The sequence below is a fragment of the Sminthopsis crassicaudata genome, chromosome 1 (genome assembly GCF_048593235.1).
Source record: "Sminthopsis crassicaudata isolate SCR6 chromosome 1, ASM4859323v1, whole genome shotgun sequence".
Taxonomy (NCBI): domain Eukaryota; kingdom Metazoa; phylum Chordata; class Mammalia; order Dasyuromorphia; family Dasyuridae; genus Sminthopsis; species Sminthopsis crassicaudata.
This window is the reverse complement of record NC_133617.1, coordinates 714,217,555-714,245,057: the sequence shown is the minus strand read 5'-3', so window position 1 is coordinate 714,245,057 and position 27,503 is coordinate 714,217,555. Positions and strand designations below refer to the sequence as shown.

At 35.7% G+C, this 27,503-nt stretch overlaps 1 protein-coding gene across 1 annotated transcript in view; it reads left to right on the top strand.

The window, feature by feature from the left end:
* Positions 1 to 27,503, top strand: part of CNTN4 (contactin 4) — a 607,439-nt gene that overhangs the window by 495,243 nt on the left and 84,693 nt on the right. Inside the window, 1 exon segment of the mRNA XM_074284065.1 lies at positions 21,732 to 21,859. Coding sequence (XP_074140166.1) covers positions 21,732 to 21,859 — 128 coding nt within the window.

The following is a 27,503-nucleotide window of genomic DNA, read 5'->3' as shown; positions in this document are numbered from 1 at the left end:
CAGTATTGGATGTGTGTGTGTGTGTGTGTGTGTGTGCGTGTGTGTGTTTGAAAATAAGGTGGCAAATTGTCTACTTCATTGGATTTTTTAAAAAACTGGTTTGTCACTTAAATAGTATTTTTGTTTTCAAATTTGTTTCTTCTTTGGTTATCAAGATTTCTAGTTTTATATTTGAGGCTTTAAAAAAATTAACCCTATGTCCAATGCATAGAACTTTTCTTTCTCTTTTTTGGTGAATATATGTCTAAATGAATTAAGTAAAACTTTTTTTTGTAAATTCTTATTATATGCCAGGCCTTGGGCTAAGGACTAAGAATGAGAAAAGAAAAAGAAAGAGAAGAAAAAGAAACAATCTCTACCCTCAAGGAATATGTGTGTGTGTGTTTTCTTTGCTCCTATTAGAATACACACACACACACACACACACACACACACACACACACACACACACATACAGCTATGTAAAGTCCGGGTTAACTCTCTGGAGGGCCTCAGGATCAGTCAGAGTCTGGATCAGTCAAAGTCCTTGGTCTTTAGAGGGAGAAGTGAAGGAGGCAGGCAAGCTGCCACATGGCTTGCCAAAGATATAGCCTGGATTATGGAATCTGGACTCTCCAGCCTCTCTTCTCCTCATCCTACAACCAAGTGACCCTTATCTCTCTCCCTCAGCCTTCCAGTCCTTGGCTATGATTACCTCACTATCATATATTCATACAAAGGTGAGGAGAGCCATCACATTACCATATCATCTAAGTATATGCTTATAGAACCATTATCTCACATGGAATAGATATTTAGCCTTAAATTCTCTGCTATCTGATTCAAGTATACCTTTTCAGAGTTTCAGCTCTTTACACATACACACACACACACACACACACACACACACACACACACACACATTCTTTGCTCCTATTAGAATTTATTATATATAGGATAGTAGTGGCAAGAGAAAGGATTTTTTGGTCTAGAAAATCAGAGATGTTGGGTTGATTATATAGAGCAGTAAATTGACCAGAAATAATGGTGTTTCTGATTTGTTCAAAGATTCAATTTTTCTAAGAGGACTGTTTTAATTGTATCCTACTTATATGAGCATATTGTTCCCTTGTTAAAGTTTTCTGATTTATTCTTTGAACATTATTTAGTCTCCATTTGATTCTATGTTCTTTCTTCATGATTCTTTTATAGATTACATTTTTCTTGAATTGTTATATGTTTGAAATCATTCTTCTACCTCTTTCCTCTCAGGTAATAATTTAAAATATCCAAGCCAAGTTCTTCTCCCTCTTTGTTGTTTTTTGCCTTTATTCGTGAGTTCTTTCTGCCCCATATAAGATCTATTTTTATAAAATTTAGAGCCATGCAAAGAAAAAAAAATACCCTTAAGCTTGTCACTTGCTAAGCAATAAAGATTCCTTTTAGTTTTTCTAACATTGTCCAAATTCATAACTTTATTCATGTTTATTATTTATTTATTGATTTAAGTCTGACAGAGAAAAGTTAAAGTTACTGTCTTATTTTTTGTCAAAGAATTTTGGTTCTATGCTATTCTTGTGTTTCTGTATATATGTATATGTGTGTATACATGCGTACATTATACTCACACACATAGTATTGATGTTGTTTCGTTACCAATGGCATACTAAAACATAATGCAATTTTTGCTCTTCTCTTTCTTCATCATATATCTTTTGATTATTGTTTTATATAAAATTGTTTCTACTACTGCTTTTTGAAATTGAATGCTATTTCTTCTTTTTGAGGTTTCATTTCACATGTTGAGTGTTTCCTGTATTGCAGGAACTATGGTAGACAATGTGGATGCAAAGACAAAAAATGGGAAAAAAATATCCCACTCCTCAAGATCTTAAATTCTACTGGAGGATTTACCTGATGCATAGTAAATTCTACTCCAACTCCTCATCTTAATTCAGTCTAAATGCTTATTTTTATGTTTCTTTACACCTCAAATGAATGGCTTTTGCTTTCTAATCCATCCTGTTATTCTGTATTTTACTTGTTTATTCCATTTCAATTCATTATTATAATTCTTATAATGAAATCAGTAGTAGGTTTCTGCATTGCTTGGAATAATCTGATCCCAGTTGCAAATTTTCCCATTGTCTTCCAAATCCAATCTGAAATCTCTAAATTTTATATCCCTTTTTAAAAATAAGTCCTCTGCAGTTAAAGTTTATTTTTCTTCAAGCATTTTCCCCTGCTCCTATTTTGAGCTCTGCAACTCCTTTTTACCTTGCCCTATTGCAGCTTTGTCTTCCATTTGCTCTAATCTACATTTTCTACCACAATATATTTAACCTACAATTTTTTATTCAGCTAAGGATTTGATTTAAGCCCTAACTTCCCCTTACTCATAATTTAACAATAGTCATTTGTGGCATGTCAATTTTAAGAAACATTTATTCTTCCTTTTCTAGGGTACTTCTTTTTGAATATGCAACTCTTGTCCTTGCTTTTTGTTTCTCTAATAACTCTTGGATAAGCTAGAATCCCCAAAGAACAATAAATTGTTCTTCCCCTATCAACATGCAAGTGCTACAGCAACATCCAACTCAAATTTATCTTTCTATTTGTTCCAACCTATGAGTGGTATGTTCCCATGTTTATTTTCATTCTTCATGGATCATGAATAATCCTAGGTTGGTACAGAATTTCTTGCCATGTTACTAGTTTCTTTCTAGTAATTTGTAAATTTTCTCTTTCCTAGGAGAAATAAAAGTGTGTAATCATATTTCTGGGTGACATAAACCTCTATTTTCACTAAAATGCCATATTGTTCATTCTGTCCATCTATTTTTGTCCTCCACGTCCCATGTTTCCAGACAATTTTCTTTTATTATTTTCTGAAACATTGAGTTCACTTGTTTCTTTGGTACTATTATCATTGTTGTTATTGTTACTTCATTATTTATGGAAGGCTAATCTACTTGAGATTCTTCATTTTCTCAGATTAGTTATTTTTTAATAATAGATATATCCCAAATTCCTTTTGGGGAGAGAGAGCTGTTTTTTGACTGCTTATGTTCTTATAGCACTGAACTTTTAATTTAATATCCACAATCCTTTTTCCCCCAGTTATTCATAAGAATTTCCAACTACTTTTCTAAGTGTTGTTTTGTTTTGTTCTTTGCCTTTTCAAGGTGGGGGGATTTATTTTGAGAATTTTTCACCTTCCCCTTTTTAAAAAAGTTGTGATATTTTGGTTTATTTGGTATATTCTAGTTATTCTCTCTCTCTCTCTCTCTCTCTCTCTCTCTCTCTCTCTCTCTCTCTCTCTCTCTCTCTCTCTCTCTGTCTGTCTTCCCTTTGGTTCTTTTGAGATGCATATTCTCAAATATATGTGTACTTGATGGTTAGTTAGGGTTCATGTTGACTCTAGATTTCCAGGAATTACAACATAAAAAACTGATTTTACTTTTAAGTAAAATTCATTGTTAGGAGACATATAAAAAACCTGTTACCATTTTTAAGCATATAATAATAGAGAAAGACACATAGCCAAGAATATTCCCTGGATCTCTGATTCCTAGAATTTATAGATGCACTAGACAATGTTAGCTAAGAAGGAATCAATATCACCAAAGCTAATGAACTGCCCTGCCCTTCTCTAGTACCAAAGGGTTTATACTCCAAAAGATGAGTAAAGAACAAATACTTGTTCTTCCCTCATGGCTCTAATTGACTCTTTTGCTGTTTTCTTAACTATTCCTTGCCCTACCCTCTCATCCTTGACTCTAGTTGTAAACCATTCCAAAACTTATCCAGGATGGTTAAGCAGTAAGAAACATCACCACCATCTCAGGAGCCCTCTCCCCCACCTCAACTTTGCCCAGGATGTTTGATAGCTTATGGGCTTTTAATGAGGTGGGAACTACCCTGTTCCTGCATCCTTGAGCTTTTTCAATCATTCTATCTCCTCAGCAGCTTAATTTATTTTTGGGTGTTGTCTCTCCCAATTAAAATGTGAACTCCTCGTGTGCTGGGATTACATTTTTTTTTTCTATTAGTCTCTCTAGTATTTAGCACACAGTAGGCCTTTAATAAATTCTTTCCCACTCACTCACTCATTCACTTACTACCTAGGATAGCCTGGAACTAGATATCTTTGGAGGAGTCAAAAGGTTAGGCATATGCCAAATGGCATTATGTGGCATATTCCTAGCATATAAGTGGGTAAGAGCTGAGTTAGAGAACAGACTCTCCTACATATATCTTTTTTTTTTTTCCCCTGAGGCTGGGGTTAAGTGACTTGCCCAGGGTCACACAGCTAGGAAGTGTTAAGTGTCTGAGACCAGATTTGAACTCAGGTCCTACTGAATTCAGGGCTGGTGCTCTATCCACTGTGCCACCTAGCTGCCCCCCTCCTACATATATCTTGAGCTGTTAGTTGACTTCTCTCTTCTAAGTGTGAGGTTATCCCCAATATCCTTTCCCAATGATTATATCCAATTTTCAGTAACCTGCAGAATGCTGGGAAGCTATAGAATCCAGACCTCAATCATTCTTTGCCCTACTCTCACAATTTACCATCTGAGTTATCAGTACACAGAAGCAAATTAGCAGGTACAGGGAAAGTCATAAACCAGTCTGGGATCATCTGGCAGTGATTATACCCAGTGGCAAAGGGTCACAAAGCAGACGATTATAGGGAATATATAAATAACAACTATATCCATCTACCCAAGCTGAGAATTCATAAATTTGTCATAGGAAGTTTTGTCTGGAAGATATAAGCTAGAGAAAATCATTCTGGCTCAGCTTAACAAAAGTCACTGTAACCTGATGCTGGGCTCAGATTTAATAATAGCAATAAGAACTAACATGCCAGCACTGTGCTAAGCACTTTAAAATTATTATCTCATTCAATTTTGACAACAACCCTAGGGGTGGGTGCAATTATTATATCCAATTTGAAGATGAACAAACTGAGGCAAATAGTGATGAAACGATTTGCCCATAGTCACACTGCTGGTAATTATCTGAGTTCAGATTTTAATTCAGTTCTTCCTGACTCCCAACTCTAGCCACTGCACCACCTTGCTGCTGCATTTATGAATAGTCCTTGGTATTGTTAGGTTTTGTGTCCCCTTACCCTTCTGTGTTAGTTATGCCATTCCCTTTGAGCTTCATCTGTGAAAGTAAAAGGTAAGGCTTATTAGTGTGGATTTTAAAGGGAATTTGGGGCTCTTTGGAGGAGATCCCATTATTCTTGTCCTTCTGTGGATGGCAAAAATACATCTGAAGAGAGACTTCCTCTAGTTAAGAAACTGTCTGTAGCAAAAAGACTGACCCAGTTTAGTCTGTATTTTGTGGATACTTGATGAATCTTTAAGTTCCTTTCCTCTTAGGGAGGGTATGAGTATGGTGAATTGGTTTCTAATATCTTCTAGATTGTTTATATCAAAGTTCTCTGTTGTTAAGTTATAAGATAGAACAATTATATGATCCTGTTCCCTTCCATCCAAACCTAAGCCATCGCTAGGGTCAGACTTCATTAGAAATGAGGATTTCATTTCCCTCAATGGTTGGAGCTTCACATTGGAATTTGAAGGCAAAAGGCAGCAGCATGTCATGAGAGTTTTAATGACACTGACTCAGAGAATTAGTACTGAAAGCCACAAGTTGGATGAAGCTAAGTCAGGTGGCCAAGAGAGGCAACTCAGTAAGCCTGATTGATTGGATTTTTTTTCCAAGAAAGGAGGGAGGGAAAAAAGAAGGAAGGAAGGAAAGAAAGAAGGAAGGAAAGGGAAGAAAAGAAAGAAGAAAAGGGAAGGAGGGAGTGAAGGAAAAAAAGGAAAAGAGGGAGGAAGGAAGAAAAGAAAATAATCATTTATTAGTTGTATATTTATGTGTCAGATATTTGTTAAGATTTTTACAAATACACAACTCCTTCATGGTGTGCTATTATTATATTACCATTTTATAGTTGAGAAAAATTGAAGCTGATAAAAAATTTAGTGACTTATCCATGGTCACACAGCTTGTAAGTGTTAGAGGTTGGATTTGAACCCAGGTCCATGCTCTATGCATTGTTACACTTGTACTCCATCTGAGATACTTACTAGCTTTGTGACTGTGGTTAAGTAACAGCTCCTCTCTGCTTCAGTTTCCTCTGAGGACAAAAGACAGCTGATTGGCCCAACAATTCTAAAGGAAGTGCCTCAGAGAGTTGATATTCAGAATCACAAAGGGAATAGAGCTAAGTCTGGGGGTCAAGAGAAGCAAGACAGTAAGCCTAATTTGCTTGTATGTGGAGACTTTAAGAGCACTTATTCTCCAGGAATATTCTGTGGATCAAAAGACATGACACAGTTAATATTTTTCCAAACTTTAAAACATTGTATCAGTGCTACAATACAATGTACCAATGCAATCAGTGTCCCTAAAAAATTAAGATTAGCTCTCCGGTCATTCTCATCTATATCTGGCCACCAGCCCTAGATAGCTCTGGAGGGGAAAGTAAGGCACAGCCCTTCCTTACTTAAATCCAATTCACTTGCATGTCATGGCATCCCCTCCCTGATGTCATGGTCCTCGTCAAGAAGGACAAACAGCAACAACCAGTTAGAGTCTAGATGTGAAGTAAATGTGCAATATAGAAGACCCATTGAGGCACATATTTCTCTCATCAGCCAGGTGACATCTGGAGTTGGATGCAGCACAGGGAAGGCCTTTCTGTTTTGCTGGATGAGCTATAGCTTGCTTTTTTTTTTCAGAATTCACTACATAAAGTTTAATGAAAATACATAACCAGCACCTACTTTTAAATCAACTAATTTATGAAATCATTATGTTCTGTGGTAAATACATGTTAGCATCAGAACAATTTAAAGAAATGCCATGGTAATCCACCAAAAATAATCATTTTTGATTCTTTTTTCTTCCATATTTTATTATGCATGAGGGAAAATTAAATTCTTGTGTCAAATGTGTTATACCCAGTATGTTTTAGAATATACATTGCTTAATCACTGCTATGTTTTTTAAAGATTTCAATTAGGTTTCAAATTAAAAAAAAAAAAATTAAAGATACCATGACAGCTTTGCTGTATTTTTTCAAAGCAATTTTTCTTTCTGAATAGGCATACAGGTCAGCTTTTTAATGTTGTTATGTATCTGTATTTAAGCCAACTCAGTTGTGCCTCATTTTTCCAGAAACAAAAATGTTAAAAGTACATATTGCAGTGAAGACAAAGGTGGGTGATCATGAATGACATCTCTTTAATTTTTAGTATATATGGTGATGGGGTGATCATTGAGTGGCAGTGAAAGAGAATCTTCTTGAACATATAAATGTTTATTCAAGCAATCCAAGGAGTAATTAAGAGAAAAAATATGTGTTTGTCTTGCCCAGAATATCATGGGTTTGGTTTCAGTAGTGTAAGTCTCCTTTGCAGAAATCATGGTGAGAAAGATTTGCTTGACCACAAAAATATCTTCCTGGTCCTTCTTCCCACCAGAAGATTCATATAACAAATAAATGAAATCTGCCTTCTTTATGCCTTCTGTGTGATAGATTTGTAGTTACCCTGAGTGAGTGAATGTTTTCATGCCTGCAGTATGAGGTTATATAAAGTCCTGTACACACAATGTTAAACGTAAATTGGATCAGTTAAACAAATAGGAGTTTATTTCCCCTGTCTGATAAGTGTTTCAGATTTGGGCACCTGTCTCTGAAACCCAGACTTTTTTGTTCAGACAAGTTGAAATCTAGAGGTTGTTCTGTGATGCATTAAACTGAAATCTTACCACCAAAAGCAAATTATCTCTTGAAGAACTTTGTCACCAGGGTCTCTCTTCAATAGGGATGTCAATTTCTGCCACAAAAGCTTTACATGGGAGGATCAATGGCAGGTTTATCTGAAATTGCCTCTGAGTGTATTTCTTCCAGTTGACATTCATTTAAATTCTTGATCTAATCCATCTCTTCTTGTAAGAGGGAAAAAGAATCATCTTCTAAGTGAAATCAAAGGATATTTTTCTAAGGCAACCAAAATGAGCAATTTTCCATTGATAGGGTGGGGACTAACTAATATTAAGAATGGTCTATCTTTTATGCCATAAATGAAAATATCCTTAACCTAGTTATACATCAACATTCTTGCAGAATAAAAATATAAATAGTATTTTTTAAAAAATGAAGTTTGTTCATCTATACTGCCAAAAAAAAAATGGGAAAACAAAAGGAAAATATAATTAATTTAATTAAGGTTACTATTCAGTCTAGATAATTCAGGCTAAAAATGTCCTCCTCTCCCATGAATCAAGCAGGTTTTTATTTGAATAATAAGACATTTGCTCTTACTCTCCATGGACAGATATCCATCCTATACCAATGCAATTAAATAGCATTTCTATCTCTTTGTTTTTAGAATGCAAAATGTGGTGCAATCTGAACACACACTCAAGAGGCAACATATAATTGCCTATGTAAAAGATTGATTTTTATTCTTCAGATTATTTTGTTCCATGTGTCAGTCCTGTATAGGCTATAATAGTTGATCATCCAGAGACTGATTTATTAGACCAATGGTCTGCAAAGTGGGAGTTCCCTGAGGAACTATGGCATAACTTCAGATGGGCAATGGTCTGACTCCAATCTTTGCATGACCAATCATTTAAGGAATATTAAGATGGTTTGCCATCCTCCTTGTAATATACAATTACTTTGGCTTATATTTGAAATAATGACATCTATCCTTTTCCCTCAACATTCATTCTCTCCTAGAGGAATTTATAATCAAAGAAGAATTAGAGAACATTATAAAAGGCAAAATGTACAATTTTGATTACATTAAATTAAAAAGGTTTTGCACAAACACAACTAACAGAAACAAGATTAAAAGGTGGGGGGGGGAAATTACAGCCAGTGTTTCTGATAAAGGTCTAATTTCTAAAATATAAAAAGAATTGTGTCAAATTTATAAGAAGACAAGTCATTCCCCAATTGATAAAGGGTCAAAGGATATGAATAGGCAATTTTAAGATGATGAAATTAAATATAATTATATAAAAAATGCTCTTAAATCACTACTGAATAGAGAAATGCAAGTTAAAACAACTCTGAGGGACACCTCACACCTCTCAGATTGGCTAAGATGACAGAAAAAGATAATGTTAAATGTTGGAGGGGAAGTAGAAAAACTGGGACACTAATGTATTGTTGGTGGAGTTGTAAAATGATCCAACCATTCTGGAGAACAATCTAGAACTATGCTCAAAGGGCTATTAAACTGAGCATACTCTTTGACTTCTATTGGGTCTGTATGCCAAGGGAGTCTTAAAGAAGGAAGAAGGACCCACATGTGCTAAAATGTTTGTAGCAGCTCTTTTTGTGGTAGCAAAGAATTGGAAAATGAGTAGATGCCCATCAATTGGGAGATGGCGGAATAAGTTCATAGTATATGAGGATAATAGAATATTGTTGTTCTATAAAAATGATGAACAAGCTGATTTTAGAAAGGCCTGGAAAAATGTACACAAATGATGCTGAGCAAAATAAGCAGAAGCAGGAATACAGTGTACACAGTATAGCAAGAAGTGTGATGTTTAACTATGAAAGACTTGGTTCTTCTCAATGGTTCCGTGATCCAAAGCAATCCACTAGACTTTGGACAGAAAAGGCCATCTGCATCCAGAAAAAGAACTATGGAAATTGGATCCAAATCAATATATGCTATGTTCACTTTTTTTTTTTTCTGTTTTCTCTCCCATGGTTTTTTTTTCCTTTTGCTCTGATTTTTCTCTCCCAACATGATTCATAAAACAATGGGTATAAAAAATAAATAATTTTTTTTAAATTCCTTTCTGAACTACCAACTTCCCCCTTTCTGAATATGGATATTAGAAATGGGTACCCACTTCTGGATACTAAGTCATTCTAATCTAACTTATTGGATTCCTAGAGAAGCAGTTTACACAAAAGTCATTGAGAAAATTACTCCTCCTCCAGCATATTGCCCTCTGTCTCACCAGATCACCTTGTGGTTTTAGAAGGAGGCATCCTTCACAGGTATGTTCTGTGCTTGGACAGTGACCAGTGAGTAATACTCACCTAAACTATTTTTATTCTGGCTGTGACAGAGTGGCATATGATGAGTAGAACTGCCTAGTTCACACCAGATCACAGATTCTCTTACTTTACCTTTCCCCTCAAATGTACTCCTTCTTCCAGACTTCATCACTTCTGTCTACCTTTAATTCAGACAACCAGATTTACAACCTTTAAGGCATCTTCTGCTCCTCACTCTCAACCAATCTATCTAAGCAGGTGCTGAATCATGTTGATTTTACTTCCATATTTGGCTCTTTCTATCTAGTCACACTGCCATCACCCCAGTCCAGGTTCTCACTGCACTATTGCAGTGGTTTCCCATTGGTCTTGATCTCTCCTCCTTCTATGTCTTCCTCTACCAGAGTGCTTTTCTTAAAGTACCAGTTTGGGCTTGTCATTTTCTTTACCAGGGGCGCCATATTGATTCTCAGATCAAATATTATTTAAAACATATCTCATTATTATTAAGTATATGTTTTGTATACATTTCATAATATATACATATATTAGCACAATATATTATCATATGCCTATTGTAAGTAATTATAATTATAAATAAATATACACATATTGGGGAAAGTGTGATCAAAAGTTTTGACACTACTGCTCTGTATTATAGATTATATAGGTTCCTTCATCTCCTTTCTTAATCTCACAATTCCACAAGTGGAACACTTCAGTGCCCATCAGTCTTTCAGTAAGAACTTAGAACTCAAACTAAGCCATGGCACTGTAAGCAAATCTGATTTGAAAAGGAAAAAGGATTTTGTTAGAGAAGAGGCTGAAACTAATGACTATATAAAACGCATGGATTACTTGTGGATTTTAATTAGCTATGCTCTCCTGGGCCCTACCAACACTAAGGAATAAAACAAAAAAAAAAATTGGAAAAAAAAAAAGGTTTAGAGTGAGAGCATTAAGCCTGGCTCTATGACTTCAGAAAAGTCAATCTACCTCTCTAGACTCAATTTTCTCATCTACAAAACAGGAAGATTGGACTAAAATATCTTCAAAGGCACTTCCAGTTTTAAATTCTAAAATGAATTAATATTTTAACATGATAGGGCAGCAAGGTGACACAGTGGATAAACTACTGGACTTGGAATCAGGAAGATTCATCTTCATGAGTTTAAATATAGTCTCAAGCACTTACTGGTTGTATTATCTTGGATGAGTCACTTAACTCTGTTCTCAGTATCTGTACTGAGATCTGTACATCTGTAAATGTACATCTGTACATTTGTACATCTGCAAAATGAGCTGGAGAAGAAAATGGCAAACTGCTCCAATATCTTTGCAAAGAAAATAGCAAATGGGATCACAGAGAGTCTGATATGACTATAACAGCACAACAGAAAAGGGAAAGAAGGAAAAGGAAGAGGAGGGGGAGAGGAGAAAAAAATGGGACAAAGAAAAGACTATTGGGAGGGAATGCTAGACTTTTGTCCTATCCTTCACTGTAGATATAGCAACATCATGGTGGTAGTTACAATACTAATAATAGTACTGACAGTAACTTACAGAAAGGAAAGCTAAGGCAACTATGTGGTAGTAGGAAATTACAGAGTCGACATCTTTTGTTATCAGTTCCTAGTGTCCCCAGAAGGAAAAATCAGCATTTTTAAAGGTCCTGTGTTCCCCCTTCTGGCTTTGATTTACTAGACTGACAAGGTCAGTTCTTCAATAGCTATAACCCAAAGCCTCATTTTGAGAAACAGAGATTCAATTTATCTCATAATTCCACCTATGTTCCCAGTCTCTGTGGATTCAAAACCTCCAGGTGACAGCCAGAGACCAAATGCTTTTGAATTCTATAGATAATTTCCTGCCTGCTGTAAATGAAATGAAGTCTCTCTATAGGAAAAAAAAAAGTTCTATGTCACATCTTTATTTTTACCAGTTGATACCTTATCATTTTTGGCTCTTCTCTGATTCTATCAATGATTAAAAAATAGCCTGCAGGTAGGTCAGTACTAACCTATTCTGAACTAGGAACAGATTTACATTTTCAATTCTTCTTATCTAATATAATCAGTATCCATGGGTATTAGAAACAGCTCCACATTCCATCGTTAATAGTTTCAGGTCAGTAAATGGGGGAAATTTAAGAAAAAAAAATGGAGTCCATAATAAAGATTTAGAAAATCCTCCTTTGCCCTATAATCGCTAAGGAAAAAGAATAGCTAAATAAAGATATGAGTACCTGGTAATCATGGGAACTAAATTTAGGAAAGCCTTAATTGAAAAATCAGGATGTGTATACCTTGCTCTTGTAAGGGGAGAAAGAACAAAAAATAGAAAGGAAAAAGGAGGGGAAAAGTAGATGTCTTAGTGTTGGCTTTGATTGAAACTATTCCTTGATTTCTTTCTAGTTTATACCCAAGAATAAGTGCTTGTTTTAAAAATCTCTTTTGGCTCATGGAATTCCACAAAAGCATATGGAAAACTGCAAGTCAAATCATGTTTTCAGCTTTTCTAAGAAATAAAATGAAGCCAGTTGCATATATCTTAAGATAGTCTGTTTTCACATACTTGAACTTGTGTGATGATTTCTATGTCATATTTATATTGTTTTAAGATGTCTGATTTTAAGATACCTGATAATTTATGATTACTATGACTTCATTGTCATGATAACTAATGATAATAGTAATTTACATAGCATCTGGAGGTTTCCAAAGCACTGTGTTTTATATATGTATGTTAGAGATAATATAGGTATAAAATCTCACAACAACCTTATGGAATAGTCTCTATTCCTATCCCTATTTCAAGAAAAGGAAAAAGTGAGTCTGTGAGAAGTTAAATAATTTGACCAAGAACATACAGCTAGTAAATTTCTACATCAGAATTTGACTCAAGTCTTCTTGACTATCAGTCTAACACTCTATGCATTGTGTGGTCTCTGGTTATGCTTTTAGAGGGTGACTTGCAGCAGAGCAGGGGTGAACAGTACAGAGGTGTCAAACATGCAGCTGGGCAGACCTTTGTGGTCAGTAGCACTCCAAGTATCAGAATAAAATGTAATTGGGGGATATTTAACAAAAATATTTTAATATAATAAATTTTAAATATAAATAACAGGTTTTGTTAATATGTGGGCTAGCAAGCATATATGGATTAGCAAGGATCCATATCATAAATGTTTTGGTGATCCCCATTTCTCTTTGAATTTGACATCACTGGATTAGGGCAATCAGAGCTTAAATGACTAAGCAGAATCACATAACCAAAGTTAAGAAGGACTGTGTAGAGGTCCCTGGTGATAGAAAAATCAGAGTAGAACAACCTAATTTGGGATTCTGAGAGCCAAGAGGCATTGTGGGTATGTTTTTAGTAGATTTTCAGGACAGGAAATGCAAAAGTAGGGAGATGAAACCAAAAATCTCTGTCTTGATTTTATTCAGGACTGTCTTTGCCCTGGGGTAGGACCTTAATGGTTTATTTTTTTTAGATCTACAAAAGTGCCATCTGGTACATTAAAGGGGTAAGAGTTAAAGCATACTTTAGTGTTCAGCATACTTTTATGGAGGAAGGAAACTCAATGTAAGTACCACCTCATTTCCTAGGTTTCAGTTGGCAACATTGCACAAATTTTAGTCAATTATTTTGTAAATAGGAATATGATTAACTCTTTGAAAACTATTTTTGCCAAGTTGTGTAAAATTTTGGAAAGCTGAGAATGATCATTGTGGTAATCAGGATTTGATCATGACTATTTTTGTCAGTACATCTGCTCTCTGGAAAATAATCAGACAATGTTTATTGAACAATTTGTGTGTGTGTGTGTGTGTGTGTGTGTGTGTGTGTGTGTGTGTGTATGCACGTGCATGTTGTGTACATGAAAAACATATCTAGATCTTTCTTCCTCAGGATTGATTTAGTGTGACTTGTTTGTTTTATCATATTGACGTGATGATCAGAAATGATACCAGAAATCAGACAGATATTTATCAAGGTCAACAATTGCCAGATTCAATGAAGAATTTTTATGAAGATGCTGGCAAATGACTGAACCAAAGGATATAATCTTAAAGTGATATGGGAAAGATTTTGGTTGAGTGTTATAAATAGAGATTCTTTAGTATTTAGATGATTAGAGATAAGAATGATCACCTGATACAATCCTGGAGAGGATTGTTGACCAAATTCTAGCCCTATTATGTAGTATGTTGAGCCCATTTTGTAGGTGATGAGACAGACTAGTCTTAAGAATGTATTAAGAATGGATTTACCTGTTCAGATCTTGACTGCAGCTTCTATTTTCTGGACTCCTCCAACTAGTTCAATCACTGGCTGAATGATTCATTGATTGAGTACAAATCATATTGTATAATGTGTTAATTAGTCTGTTAAACTCTCAATATGTTATCTTTTGGGTGAGCCCAAACTCCAGTGTTCAATTCACTCAATGGGGAGATAGTGAGATATATATCCCCATACTTCTCTCTCACTCCAGAACTTGTGGATATGCCCCATTTCTTAGTACCCAACACTACTAGTGGTGATCCTGCAAGTCTTGCTTAAGGCAATGTAACTTTTCCAAAGAAGACTGTAGTTAGAACTTAAAGCTCATTCAAAAGCTTTACCACTATTTTTTCATCCCAAACATTTTTTTAAAAATACATTCATTTAGATTTCTTTTTGTGATAGGCTTAGGAAAGATAATTGCTCACTCTTATCCAGCCACAACATTCCTGATTCAACCATAATAACTCTATTTCTTGAATTTTAGTCCTACTGTCTGTTATTTATTTCCAAAAAAGTAATTCTAGTCTATACCCTGATCCAAAGATTAGGGATCTGAAAAATCTAACATCAGTCTCTCTAACCTTCTGCCTCATTTCCAACAAAAATCTTATTCACACTTCAAGCTTCTTACCAAACACCAATAAAAAAATACATTCATTTAATTTGAAAATCTGCTCCCTTTTACATTACTAAAATGTGAAAGGTAAAAGATTTTCCCTACAGGGAATACATATCCTGAATGACTCAGGTCTGTCCAATTAACCGGAAAGAAAGAAAACAAACTTATCTTGGCAGGGCACTACTCTCTTAATCTCTCTGCAGTTGAAAAGCATTTATTAAACCTTTATTATGTGCCAGAAATTGTGCTAGTTGTGCTGGGAATACAAATCTAATCTCTGCCCTCAAGGAAGTTACAGTCTAATGTGGAAGAAGAAATAAAGAGGAAAAAGAATAAACAATTTAGGGGAAAGAGCTACCCAGGCTGGAGCATGATGGCTAAGTTCAAAGAATCAGGAAGATCTTCTATAAATTATAGTAATTCACCAAAATAGAATTCTTCCCAGAATTCACTGATTGGAAAAGGGATCCATAGGAGTAGAATCAGGAAGCAGCTGAGATAGGGTGGTTAAGTCTGGAGTCATGATGACTCAGTCCCTCTTTCAAACTTCTCCCCTCAATTTTCTCACAATTTCCCACTTAGTAAGCCTTGGGCTGTGAGCTGGTAATGATTTTTTACTATGAGACTGTTCAACCTGTGACCCAATTCATTTAGATCTTTAGTCACTCAAAGGTAAGGGTCTCTGGATTGGGGCCCTTCTAATAATATCCTATAATGAGAAAATCATCAGCCATAGGTCATAGATTTCAATTTAAGAATAATGCTTAAAGACAGGTGTTCCATAAAATGGTTTTTATAGTGTATACATCTTTGTCACAATGCTTCCCTTGCAAAATATAATCATTTGTGAACAATCCTCCCTGACTATCCAGGTGATGAGACAGAGCAAATGGGGTAATGAGAGAGATCATAGTCACTAATCCTGAAAGCATTTCAGTAGATATAAGCATGAGGCAGTAGTGAAGGGTGAACAGTTGCCCTACTTAATAATAAGGGCCAGATACTGTCAATCATATGTTGCCTTCAACCCCCCTGACCATTATTTAACACCAAAGGGTTGTGCTTATCTGGCCTTGCTTATGTTCATCCTCTGCCCTAGAACACTTGGTATTTGGAAGTTAAACACTCAATATTGTTTTCTGTAACTAAAAACAGTGTGCTTGGACTTGGCATCCACTCCCCATAACAGTGAATTCAATGGCATATCAGACCATCCTTCTCTACCTTCTGTTCTGGGGGAAATTCTGAGTTCAGAGATTTGTGGGTTAATATGCAAGTAACAGAAATAATCACATGATATATTTTAAAGGGAAAAATCGCTCATGAGGATGATCAGTCTTTAATGTATTTGTTAAGAGCTAGATGGTTGCCTGGCCTAACCGTGTTCACAATGGTCCATAGAAAATTGCCCACACCTTTTCCAGGAAGAAAGATGAACTGCTTCAAACTGTACTTTCATGTGAACACCAGTAGTGGCTTATCTTAACACCATATTTTAACTGAATATAATTCCTAGGGTTTGTAAATCTCACTCCTTAAAAGTATCCCAGGAGGAGGAGAAGGAGAAAAAGGAAGAAGAGGAAGGAGGGAAAGAAGAAATGATAAAATCTCTGCTAGCCTCTTATTCTATAAGGATATGGTGATTACTAGAGCAGAAGGACAACTCTTCAGCATTAGCCACCAGACCCAACTAGCAAAAAGGTGGGCCGAATGGCTCCAGTAAACTACAATTATGTCCTTTTGGTTCTTGTTTCTGCATTAGGGATCCAGGTTTCTTGTTACAGATAATTGTATTCTATGTGCTAATTGGCTTACCTAGAAATGCGTTTAAGCCAAGACAAAAAAAAAATAACCTATCAAAGCCAGGTCAGTATTCTCCACCTCCCTAATTCAAATGCTGGTCTTAATCGTGCATATTTTTCTATAGTAAATCCTAATCATTTCATTGTTCTATTTTAGATAGTAAAATACTCAGTGTCTAGATGTTTTACAAATGAGGAAACTGAGGTACATAGTAATGAAGTGAATTGTCTGTGGCCCCATAGTTATTCCATTTCAGAGCTGAACTGAACCTTGTTACCCTCAGTAAGAGGTCACTGATGCTTGACCTGTTGCTGCCTCACAAAGTGATTTAAACCAGCAAAAGAAGACTCCCTAAAGACTACTTGGAAGCTCTTTCCAGGTGGCTGACATCAGAAAATTTGGCTCATTGTGCAAGACAACAGCATTCTAACTCTGATGATAGAAACTAAAATATACAGTCAACATTTTCTGCTCCCCTAAAATCTCACCAAATTGTGGAGCATTTTAAGTTCTTTTAACCTCAGTTCTTGCAGCCCATTAAAAATGTATTGGATGACATATTTCAGAACAAAAATATGCTTAATAATGCCTCATTTAATGTGAACTTCTCATCTAGAAAGAACATTTTCAATGGAAATGCTTAAAATGGTCAATCAAGAGATTTTTTATACCTAATTAGCGGTTTTTAAGACCCTCACTGATCTAAAATGAGGCTTCTCTTTACTTAATAGGGAATGCATCTACACACACACACACACACACACACACACACACACACACACACACAACCTGAATGATTTTGCTAAAAACTTTGAGTCTGCATTAAAAATTCATTTCAGCACATCATCAAGGCAAAAAGATGGTCTGGATTCTTGAAATCTGTGCCATATTGGAACCTAAATTATAGCAAGACCTATCAAACTGGGAAGCCTTTAAGTATGGTCATAATGTCAGGTTGGGCAGCCATCACCAGAAGGCTAGCCTAATGAAGTTTCAAGAGGCTTCTGCCATAGGAGGAATAAAATCTATAAACATAGCCACTCTTAAATATGAGCCACTAAAGCCATAAGGTGGTTGTAATCTCTGTAAACTGAGCAACTCTCTGTCACACAAAATGATGAATTCTTGAGCTACTCCAATATTATATCTTGACCTCAAGCATTAAGGAATTTTAAATTACTTAATCTAATATGAGGAGAATAGAAATAATGATACACTTGGAAGAATGAGAACACAATTGAATTCTGGCTCTGTGTCTTTAGACAAGTCACTAAACTGCCTTCAAGTTTTTCATCTGTAGATGAGAAGGTTGGTCTAGAGAGCTAATACTGTCATTGTTGTTCAGTCATGTCCAACTCTTTGTGACCCCAAAAGGGGTTTTATTGACAGACATACTGGAATGGTTTACTATTTCCTTCTCTGGATCATTTTACAGAGGAGGAAATTGAGGCAAACAGAGTTAAGTGATTTGCCCAGAGTCACACTAGTGTCTTGTGACCAGATTTGGACTCAGGTTTTCCTGATTCCAGGCCTAGTGCCCTATCTACTGTATCACTTAGCTGTCCTATTTACATAGTACTTTGAGGTTATCAAAGTTCTTTACATGTTATTTCATCTGATACTCACAACTGTATAGGGTATATGCTATAAAGAGTGATGTTCTGATAAATGCTTAACAACTGACTCTCTAAAAACAAAAATGTATGCAGAATACAATTTAAGTTTAATCTGTTTATTTAATATTTGCATTACTTCTCTAAGTCTAGACAGTGAACAAAACAATAAACTGATCCCTGATGTAAAACATTTGCCAATTTGTGAAATGTAAATGCTAACTCTGAAAATTTTACAAAGGGTTACAAAGCTTTTATGTATATTATCTCATTTGATCCACACAACCACCTTATTAAGTAGGCTGTTTATTTCTCAGTTTCCTTATGAGAAAGCTGAGATGGATGTGAATCCATCATAGCTAGTTCTGAAGCAGTTTGAAATTTCATCTCCGTGCCCCCACTTAAGTCCATGACAAATATAAGTTCTCTCCCATCTTAAAATCCCATCTTAAAATCAACAATCCTCTGATTCATATGTGCTGTATATTTAAATATAGACCATAGGATTTGGACCAAATGGGTTTTTTAAATCATCTGATTAAAACCCCCATTTCATACATGAAAAAAAAGGGTCAAAAAGGCTGTGGTTGATCTGGAAAGTCAGTAAAGTCAGTCACCAGGACCTAGAACTACTGTTTCTGATCATAGACCTACTGCTTTTCCTAGATCCAGGCTGGCTCCCATAAATCCCTGGAAATCTGCCATCAAGCAATCATGCAATAAGCATTTGTTAGATGCTCCCTGTAGGTATTGTAATTGTAGTTGCAGGCATTGTAATAGGTGCTAAGTGAAAAAAATCCCTTTCCTTAAGATGGGGTTGGTTGTTCATACTCGAAGAGGACAAAAATGGCATCACTATGTTACAGTTGAGTTACATTGTGTCCGACTGTGACTGATCAGACCAATACAAGCTCAGAATCCTCTGCCATGGATCGATCACAAATAGTCCCTATGAACATGTGAGGTAACTGCTCTAATTTTGCACATTTCAAACTTTTGGGGGGGCTAATTTTTTTCTGCTTTGCTCATAAAGCACAGCACCTTCTCTCATGAGGGCGCGCCATCCTGGGTGGTCCTGCCAGGGTCTCCTATGTCATACAATTGATTCTAAAGTTCTTAAAAGAGACCTTGAGAATGTCCTTGTTTAGCTTTTTCTGATCACCTGGTGAATGCTTGCCCTGTTTGAGTTCGCCATAAAATAATCTTTTGGCAAGTGTACATTTGGCATGCAAACAATTGTGGCCAGCCCAAAGAGCTGTGCTCTCTGCCATAAAACTGGAATGCTTGGCAGTTTAGTTCGAGAAAGGACCTCAGTGTCTGGTATCTTATCCTGCCAGTGATCTTCAGGATCTTCCTAAGACAATGCAAATGAAAGTGTTCAGTTTCCTGGCATGGTGCTGGTATACTGTCCAGATTTCACAGGCATAACAAACATGGAAATGATAATAATGAGCAAGTGAAAAGAGCCTCTAAAAGTCTATGACTTTATCTAAAATGTTTAACTTTGCCCCATTTTACTTTTGGCAAGACAATTGAGGTTAAGTCACTTTCCCGAAGTCACACATTGCCTCACTTTTTAAGGAACTAATTGATTGCTAATAATAATTATTCATGTCCAGTGCAGAGAAAAAGCTCCAGGCGAAGGATATGATTTATGTACTTATATATATCTCCTCAATGTGGGCTATTCTTTCCTTTGATGTAGCCCATCCTTTTTATTCAGTGTGAATGTTACCCCCACAATCCATCATGATGGTGTGGATATGGCTATGGACATGTATATGCCCACAGGCTACTACAAATTTTGGCAGTTGGAGATAAATTCTTATGGGTTCTACCGAAATGGAAGTCTTCAAGTGTGGTCCTGAGACTGAGGCCATTACAGCAAAGCCTTCTCAATATGTCAGTAGTAAAAGATGAACCTCAAATTTCTAATTTATACTAATGACATCCTCTCCTCTCCTCTTGTGTTCTTGGTACAAAGGCAAATGCCCAGGCTTGTCCTTTTCCCTTGTTCATTTTAAACTTAGAAGACAATTAAAGTGGCTCAAAAAAATCTAAAAATAAATAAATGTCTGAGGACTTTTGGCAAAAAATTATAATAATAATAAAAGATGGCAGCCCCTCAAAAATGTTCAACCTTGAGTTGTTTTAGTAGAGACATAGCATCTGAGAATAAGAGAAATGACCTGTTTTCTGCTCTGATCTCCACCCCACCTACAGTATTGAACTCAGCCATGGGTGCCTAATATAAATCTAAATTACATATTGTTGGGGGAGAATGGGGGGGTCATAATGAGGAAGGACTTTTATACTCATACCACATGAGGAACAGCTAAAAATTGGATTTTTCTAGAAAAATCTCCAAAAGAACATGATACTAACCTGACATCCTTGAAAGGTGTTGAACTTAAATTTAGGATCATAGTTTCAGAGCTGAAAGGCTTCTTCAAGGCCATTAGGATTAAACCCCTCATTTTACATATGAGGAAACTGAATCACAGAGCTCTTCTTGGCCTTAGAAGGAAGAATTAGAAAAATGAGTATACATTGCAGAGAAGCAAGTTTAGGCCTGATGGGAGGGGGAGAGGGAGGTCCTAAATGGAGTTCTAAAATGGAGTTCACAAAATCCAATTTATTTTGGGACAAAGAAGGTATTCCCTCACAAAAGGAAGAGGTCTCAAGCAAAAGCAGGATAATTATTTCAGTTTAGCTTAAAGACCATTAAGAGCCTTTTATAGCTAAGTCTCCATTAGTGTGAATAATGAATCCTCTTGAAGTGGTCATATTATTTGAATTCATACTGCATATTTCCATTCAGTTGGAACCAATGACTGTGTTTTACATAATTATAGCTTCAAATAGTGCAAACTAGAAGACATGTAACACTTCAGATAATTCATTATTCACACTAATGGGTTAATGGTTGGAGGGGCTAATTTTATATGTATGAAACTGTATTAAATATTTTGCATACAAAGTTTAGAATGAAACAGACCCCACATTCTACTGGGTAACATATAAAAAGTATACAGACAGGGAAACAAAAGATAATTTAAGGAGGGGGAGAGCATTACCCATTCATAAAATGGGCAGTACCACATGATTTGTGAAGCATGTTGTCTGGGGGTATGTTGTTTAAGTATGGGTTAAACTAAGCAACCTTTAAAGCACATTTCAACTCTGTAATTCTGTGATTCTTGGACCAACTCAGGTAAGTATGAGCAGATATCACTGGTAGGCTAGATACTGGATGATTAATCCCATGACCATGGCAACCAAGCAAAAATTTACAATTTGAAAAGTCACATTTCCACTTGGGTAGTTGGAATACCATTACTGATTTTTATCTTTATTTTACTTTCAGAATTACTTTTTCTGAAGATGGAAGCCTTAGAATCATGAATGTGACAAAGTCCGATGCTGGGAGTTACACTTGTATTGCAACTAATCATTTTGGAACAGCTAGCAGTACTGGAAACTTGGTGGTAAAAGGTAAATGGTTAAATTTTAAAATGGGTATTATTTCTACTAATGTATAGTATTTCATGATGTCAAGTACTGTGATTTCTGCATGGGGAAAATTCTCCTGGTATGGAAACACTCTCCAGTGACACAGACCACAACTAATCTATATTGTATGCCCTAAGTGAGTTGCCTATGGCTAAAACAGATTAAGTGACCTCCCTATGGTCACATAACCAGTAAGTGTCAAAGGCATGATGGGTTTATCTAAGAAGGGACACTTCTTATAAAGTAAAGAAATTCTCTAATTTATACTGCAGTCTATAGATACCCCCATGGTGATAAATTAACCCATCACAGAAAACATAGCATGATTAATAATTCTTAGGGATATGCTGGTTCTGACTATGATCAAAATATTATCTTACTCTGGAATCATCCAGTAGAATTGTAAGCTATACAATATAACTCATAGTATTGTAACTAATGTTATCTTCTATCCTTTAATTAAATGTCTTACTATTCTCTATGGAACTGAAGTCCATGTCTAGGAATAGACTCTACTAACAAATTAAAAACATAAAATTTGAATACTATATTCAATGCACTTGTTTTAAACTGTGAAATTTATATTTTTAAAAAATAACTACTCTGATTATTCTAAGTTAAAGATACAGATTATTATACTAATAAAATTTTCAATCCCCCCTGTGCTGTGCTATAGTTTTAGTCAATGGTTCCTGTCAATTTTACCCTATAGTTTATGGAAATGGAATGGAAATGTTTATGAAAATGTTCTCCCTACTCATATTCCTTACAGCTTGGTATAATAGTCATTCACATTTATATAGAACTCTGTGGTTTAAGGTGCACTTTCCTCCCAGCAACTCAACAAATATTTATTAAGCACTTACAAAGTGAGGCACTGTGCAAAGATCTGGGGATACAAAAAAAAATGTTCCTCCCTCTAAAAAGGAAGACAATAACTGAATACATATACTATATTTACAGTGTAAATAAATGGAAGATAACCTGAAAGGGGGAAGGCATTAGCAGCTGGATGGTGATTAGTAGCAACATTATTATTGTCATATTATTATCATATATCCATAAGAGCAAAGTCATAGAACTGTGTTTTCTTTAAAGAACCAAAGGCCAGATATCTCAGAAGTCTAAAAGCTTCTGAACAGCAATCCTCAGAAATCATCACAAGACACAAGTCAACTCATCTGTAGACAGGCAAAGAAGAGTAGAAAGAAATATTGCTTGATTTTGGAGTCAAGTTTAAGTTCTAGCTGCAGTGAATTTTACTCTTGATTTCTTCTCCCTCAGGATGAATTTGTGTCAAAAAGGATAGCCCTCTTTAATTTCCTTCAAGACAGAAGCAGGGACACTATATACACATAACAAACTCAGACAGCAGATGTGCCCCCCAACTGACATTTTAGCCACAGCCCTGCTCAGTTTACAGAGAAGTGATTTTCAATTACTTTCTGGTAATATTTGAAGATGGAGTTACAATCCTTATCATCTGCTGTACTTGACACTTGAACAAGTGCTATGTTGGGTATCAATAAACATGCCAGGAACAAGAAGGTTTTCACATGACAGCCTATTGCTGCAAAAGCTATCCTGTACAAAAAGCCCCATTCCACCAGAAGTCCTGGTAGCATCCCAATTCCAAGCCTTCTCGGGGAACAAAACACTAATAACCTCGAAAGAATGTAGACCATTTCAATCTTGGTGGGACGTATCAGTAATAAAGAAGAAAAAAATGACTTGTATAAGTAATTTCAACAAAACATATATCCAGAATAGCCTGGTTTCTAGTTGCCTAAACGCTAATGGGCAAGGAGAGAAGCCCAAGTTTGAGAAATCATTTTAGCCTATAGATTATTATTTTCAATATCTAGAAACTTTGTAAAACATGCTAAGAGCATTGCAATCTAAATTACATTGGCTTTAAAATTGTGCAAGCCTCCTGTTTAACAAAGAGGGACCTACCACCAAGTAATAGGTAAGGATTGTGAAAAAGTTTCTCAAATCATTAATATGTAAGATGCACAATCAGACCAATTATATATTATAAAAGGCAGGAAAGATTTTACTCCAGGGAGCAAATAGAGCCTGGATGTTTATGTATCATTTCTCTTTGGAAGCCCTGGGCAGGACCCTTAGATAATTTTCCAGATAGCCTGCTCTCCAGACACCATGATCACAGTATTCAATCCCACTACCTCCTCCTTTACAGATGCTCTATAACACCTAATCCTAAATCTTGATACACTTGGTACGAGGATTCAAATATATGTACCTACATATATATTACATAAGTGTATCTGTATATGAGTTTATACACAAATCTTTATAAATAAACACCTTGTCTTGTATCAGTACCAGAGCCTTTTTTATTTCTTTTCATCCTGAAATAGTCTTATTTAGTTTATTTATTCATTTGTTTGTGCTGAGGCAATTGGGGTTAAGTGACTTGCCCAGTGTCACACAAATAGGAAATGTTAAGTGTCTGAGGCCACATTTGAACTCAGGTCCTCCTTGATTTCAGGGTATACTCTATCCACTGCGCCACCTAGCTACCCCTAGTTTTGGTTTTTAAGACTTTTCAGTAATACTCAGTAACATATTGCTTCATCATGAAAATTAATAGTACCATGTTAGCGCTAAGCAAAAAATGTTTCCCTGAAAAAAAAATAAGAATATGGCTAGCACAAGAATATAGGGAGAAGTTAAATAAGTAGTAGTGGTAGAAGTATTGTATGAACCAGGAAAACCTGGGTCCCAATCTTATCTCTGACTCTTCATAGTTGTATGATCATAGTCAAATCATGTAACTTCTCTGAGCCTCAGTTTCTCTGGATGTAAAAAAAGAGTAATAATTTCTGTAATAACTTTTTACCAGGTTGTCACTGAGAAATGAAAAATGTATATAAATGAGAAAATGTGTATAAAATACTTGTTCAAACTTTAAATTATTATAGCTATATTATACATAAAGTATTATATACATAATATATGTCAAATATATGGCGTATAGTATATGTCAGATTGTGCTACATAATTAATGTCAGATGTATGGTGTATAATACATGTCAGATTATGATACACATGTCATATGTACGGTGAAAGAGGCAGATCTGCAAATTTGTCAGTCTACCTTGGTGTGGAAATTCCCTTAACTGATATAGGCAGCAATTCATCTGTCAAGCTTAGAAAGTTGTCTAGGGCACTGGGACAATAACTAGTATTACTTCAGTGCTCAAAATTCACCCTTATTGATGACAATGGGCACTTCAGAAACTTAGGATGGAGGGATAAGAAATTGTTGAATGTAGGCCTGGGTGGAAAGGCCCAATGATAAATTTAGATCTCAGAATGTATGATTCATTTGGGATTTGACTCAGGGTGCTAAATTAAAGTCCCATTTTCCAAGGAGAATAGCTCATTCTTATTTTGTTATTCCAAGGAAGAAAAAAAGAAATGTTTTTACTCTATCAGTGTGTTCACACAAGTTAATAATTCCATTACTTTCAGTAAGGTCAGAAGAGATTTGAGATGACATTTATCTCTCGATGTACAGTTATAACTCCCATTAGCATTAATGGGAATTACATGTGAGCACTGAGTGGTGAGCATGCCTCTAAGTCAGGGATGAGCACATTAACAGTAAACGAAAAAACACAATCTCAAAAACTAGCCCATAAAAAGTAGAAAAGCAGCAAAAACCATTCTGAACTCAAAATGAACTGGGCAGATTACTGCATCCTGCATTGAAGAGCTTGAGTTTCTGCACCCTTAATATAAAGGTAATCATTTAGGCTGAAATATGGCTGAATGCTACATTTTAATTCAATTTTGTGGGCTACAAAAGGACTAATTTATCAGCTGAAGTGTTCTCTGACCTTAAGATATACTTGTATTCATTTTGATCTCGTCATATGTCACTGATTAAAAACCTGTGAAGGTCAGACATCAGAAGACACTTCTTCTAACCTTTTTTCATTGCTTCATTAACAGCACTTTTAAAATCCCAGTCTTTTTTATTCGTGTTTTCAGGGAGAGAATGCAGACAGTGTCAAGCACAATGTCAGTAAGGAGGGGAAAAGGAGGGGCTAAAATCCATTACACCAGATTCAAGGGGTTTAAAATAAATCTCTGGCAAGCAACCAGAAGATGAATAAATATTCAAATTATGCATGAGCAGGCTTCCAAAAATACAGAATTTTGACAGGTGCCCATGGGGCTCTTTATTATCATACCATCATCCGAATTTCTGAAATCTGCTGGATTTTTTTCACCCCCACAAGCCAATTATAACATATTTTAGGATTGATTTTCTGGTTAATTTTAATTGAGGACAATTCTCAAGTTAAAGACCTAAATTCAAACTTGGAGCATAACATCTGACCTTTAAACAAAGAAATGTTCCATCTACAGAGAGAAGATTCTAGTAGACATTATTAAGAATGATGTAGAGCACAGGCTGAATTTACATGTAAGATATAAATATTAATTTCTTTTTTTTTCTTCTTTCTTTTTCATTATGCCAAGGGCTAAATGTGCCAGATCTTGCATGACACCCAAAGTCTTTGTAGTCCAAATTTCATGTGGCAGGTGACTTTAATAATAGACTCAGAAGACAACATCTTGCAGTATCTGTACATGATATGGTTTAGAAGTCATTCATTCAGTAATCATGAAGTGCCTTCTGGATACAAAGTATTGTGTCAGCATCTAATGATAATATATGTACTGATATAGAAAGAAAGTGCTGCCATATAAAAATGACAGAAACTATTCTAGCAGTTTTATGTTCTACTTGGGTGAACAATGCAAAGGCTCACAGATTGAGAGCTGGAAAGGAGCTCTGGATCACAGTCTAGGCCACTCATGTTTATTTAAATAATAGTTTTTTTTTTTTTTATTTTCAAAATACATGCAAAGATAATTATCACCATTCACTCTTGAAAGACCTTGTGTTCCATTTTTTTTCCTTCCTTTCCTTCCCCTCCCTTAGACAGCAAGTAATCCAATATTTGTTAAACATGAACAATACTTCTATACATATGTCCACATTTATTGTGCTTCAAAAGAAAAAATCAGATCAAAAAGGAAAAACAATGAGAAAAAAACAAATAGCAAGCAAGCCACAACAAAAAGTGGAAATGCTACGTTGTGATCCACCCTTAGTTCCCATATTCCTCTCTCTGGGTGAAGATGGCTCTCTCCATTGCAAGATCATTAGAATTGTCCCAAATCACCTCAGTGTTGAGAAGAGTCACGTCCATTAGAATTGATCATATATATTCTTGTTGTGCTGTATATAATGATCTCTTCTGGTTCTGCTCATTTCACTTAGCATCAGTTCGTGTGAGTCTCTCCAGGCATCTCTGAAATCAAACCACTGATCATTTCTTATAGATCAATAATATTCCATAACATTCAAATACCATAATTTATTCAGCCGTTCTCCAGATGATGGGCATCAACTCAGTTTCCAGTTTCTTGCCACTACAAAAAGGGCTGCCACAAACATTTTTGCACATGTGGATCCTTTTTCCTCCTTTAAGATCTATTTGGGATGTAGGCCCAGTAGAAATACTGCTGGATCAAAGGGTATGCGCAGTTTGGTGGTCCTTTGGGTATAGTTCCAAATTGT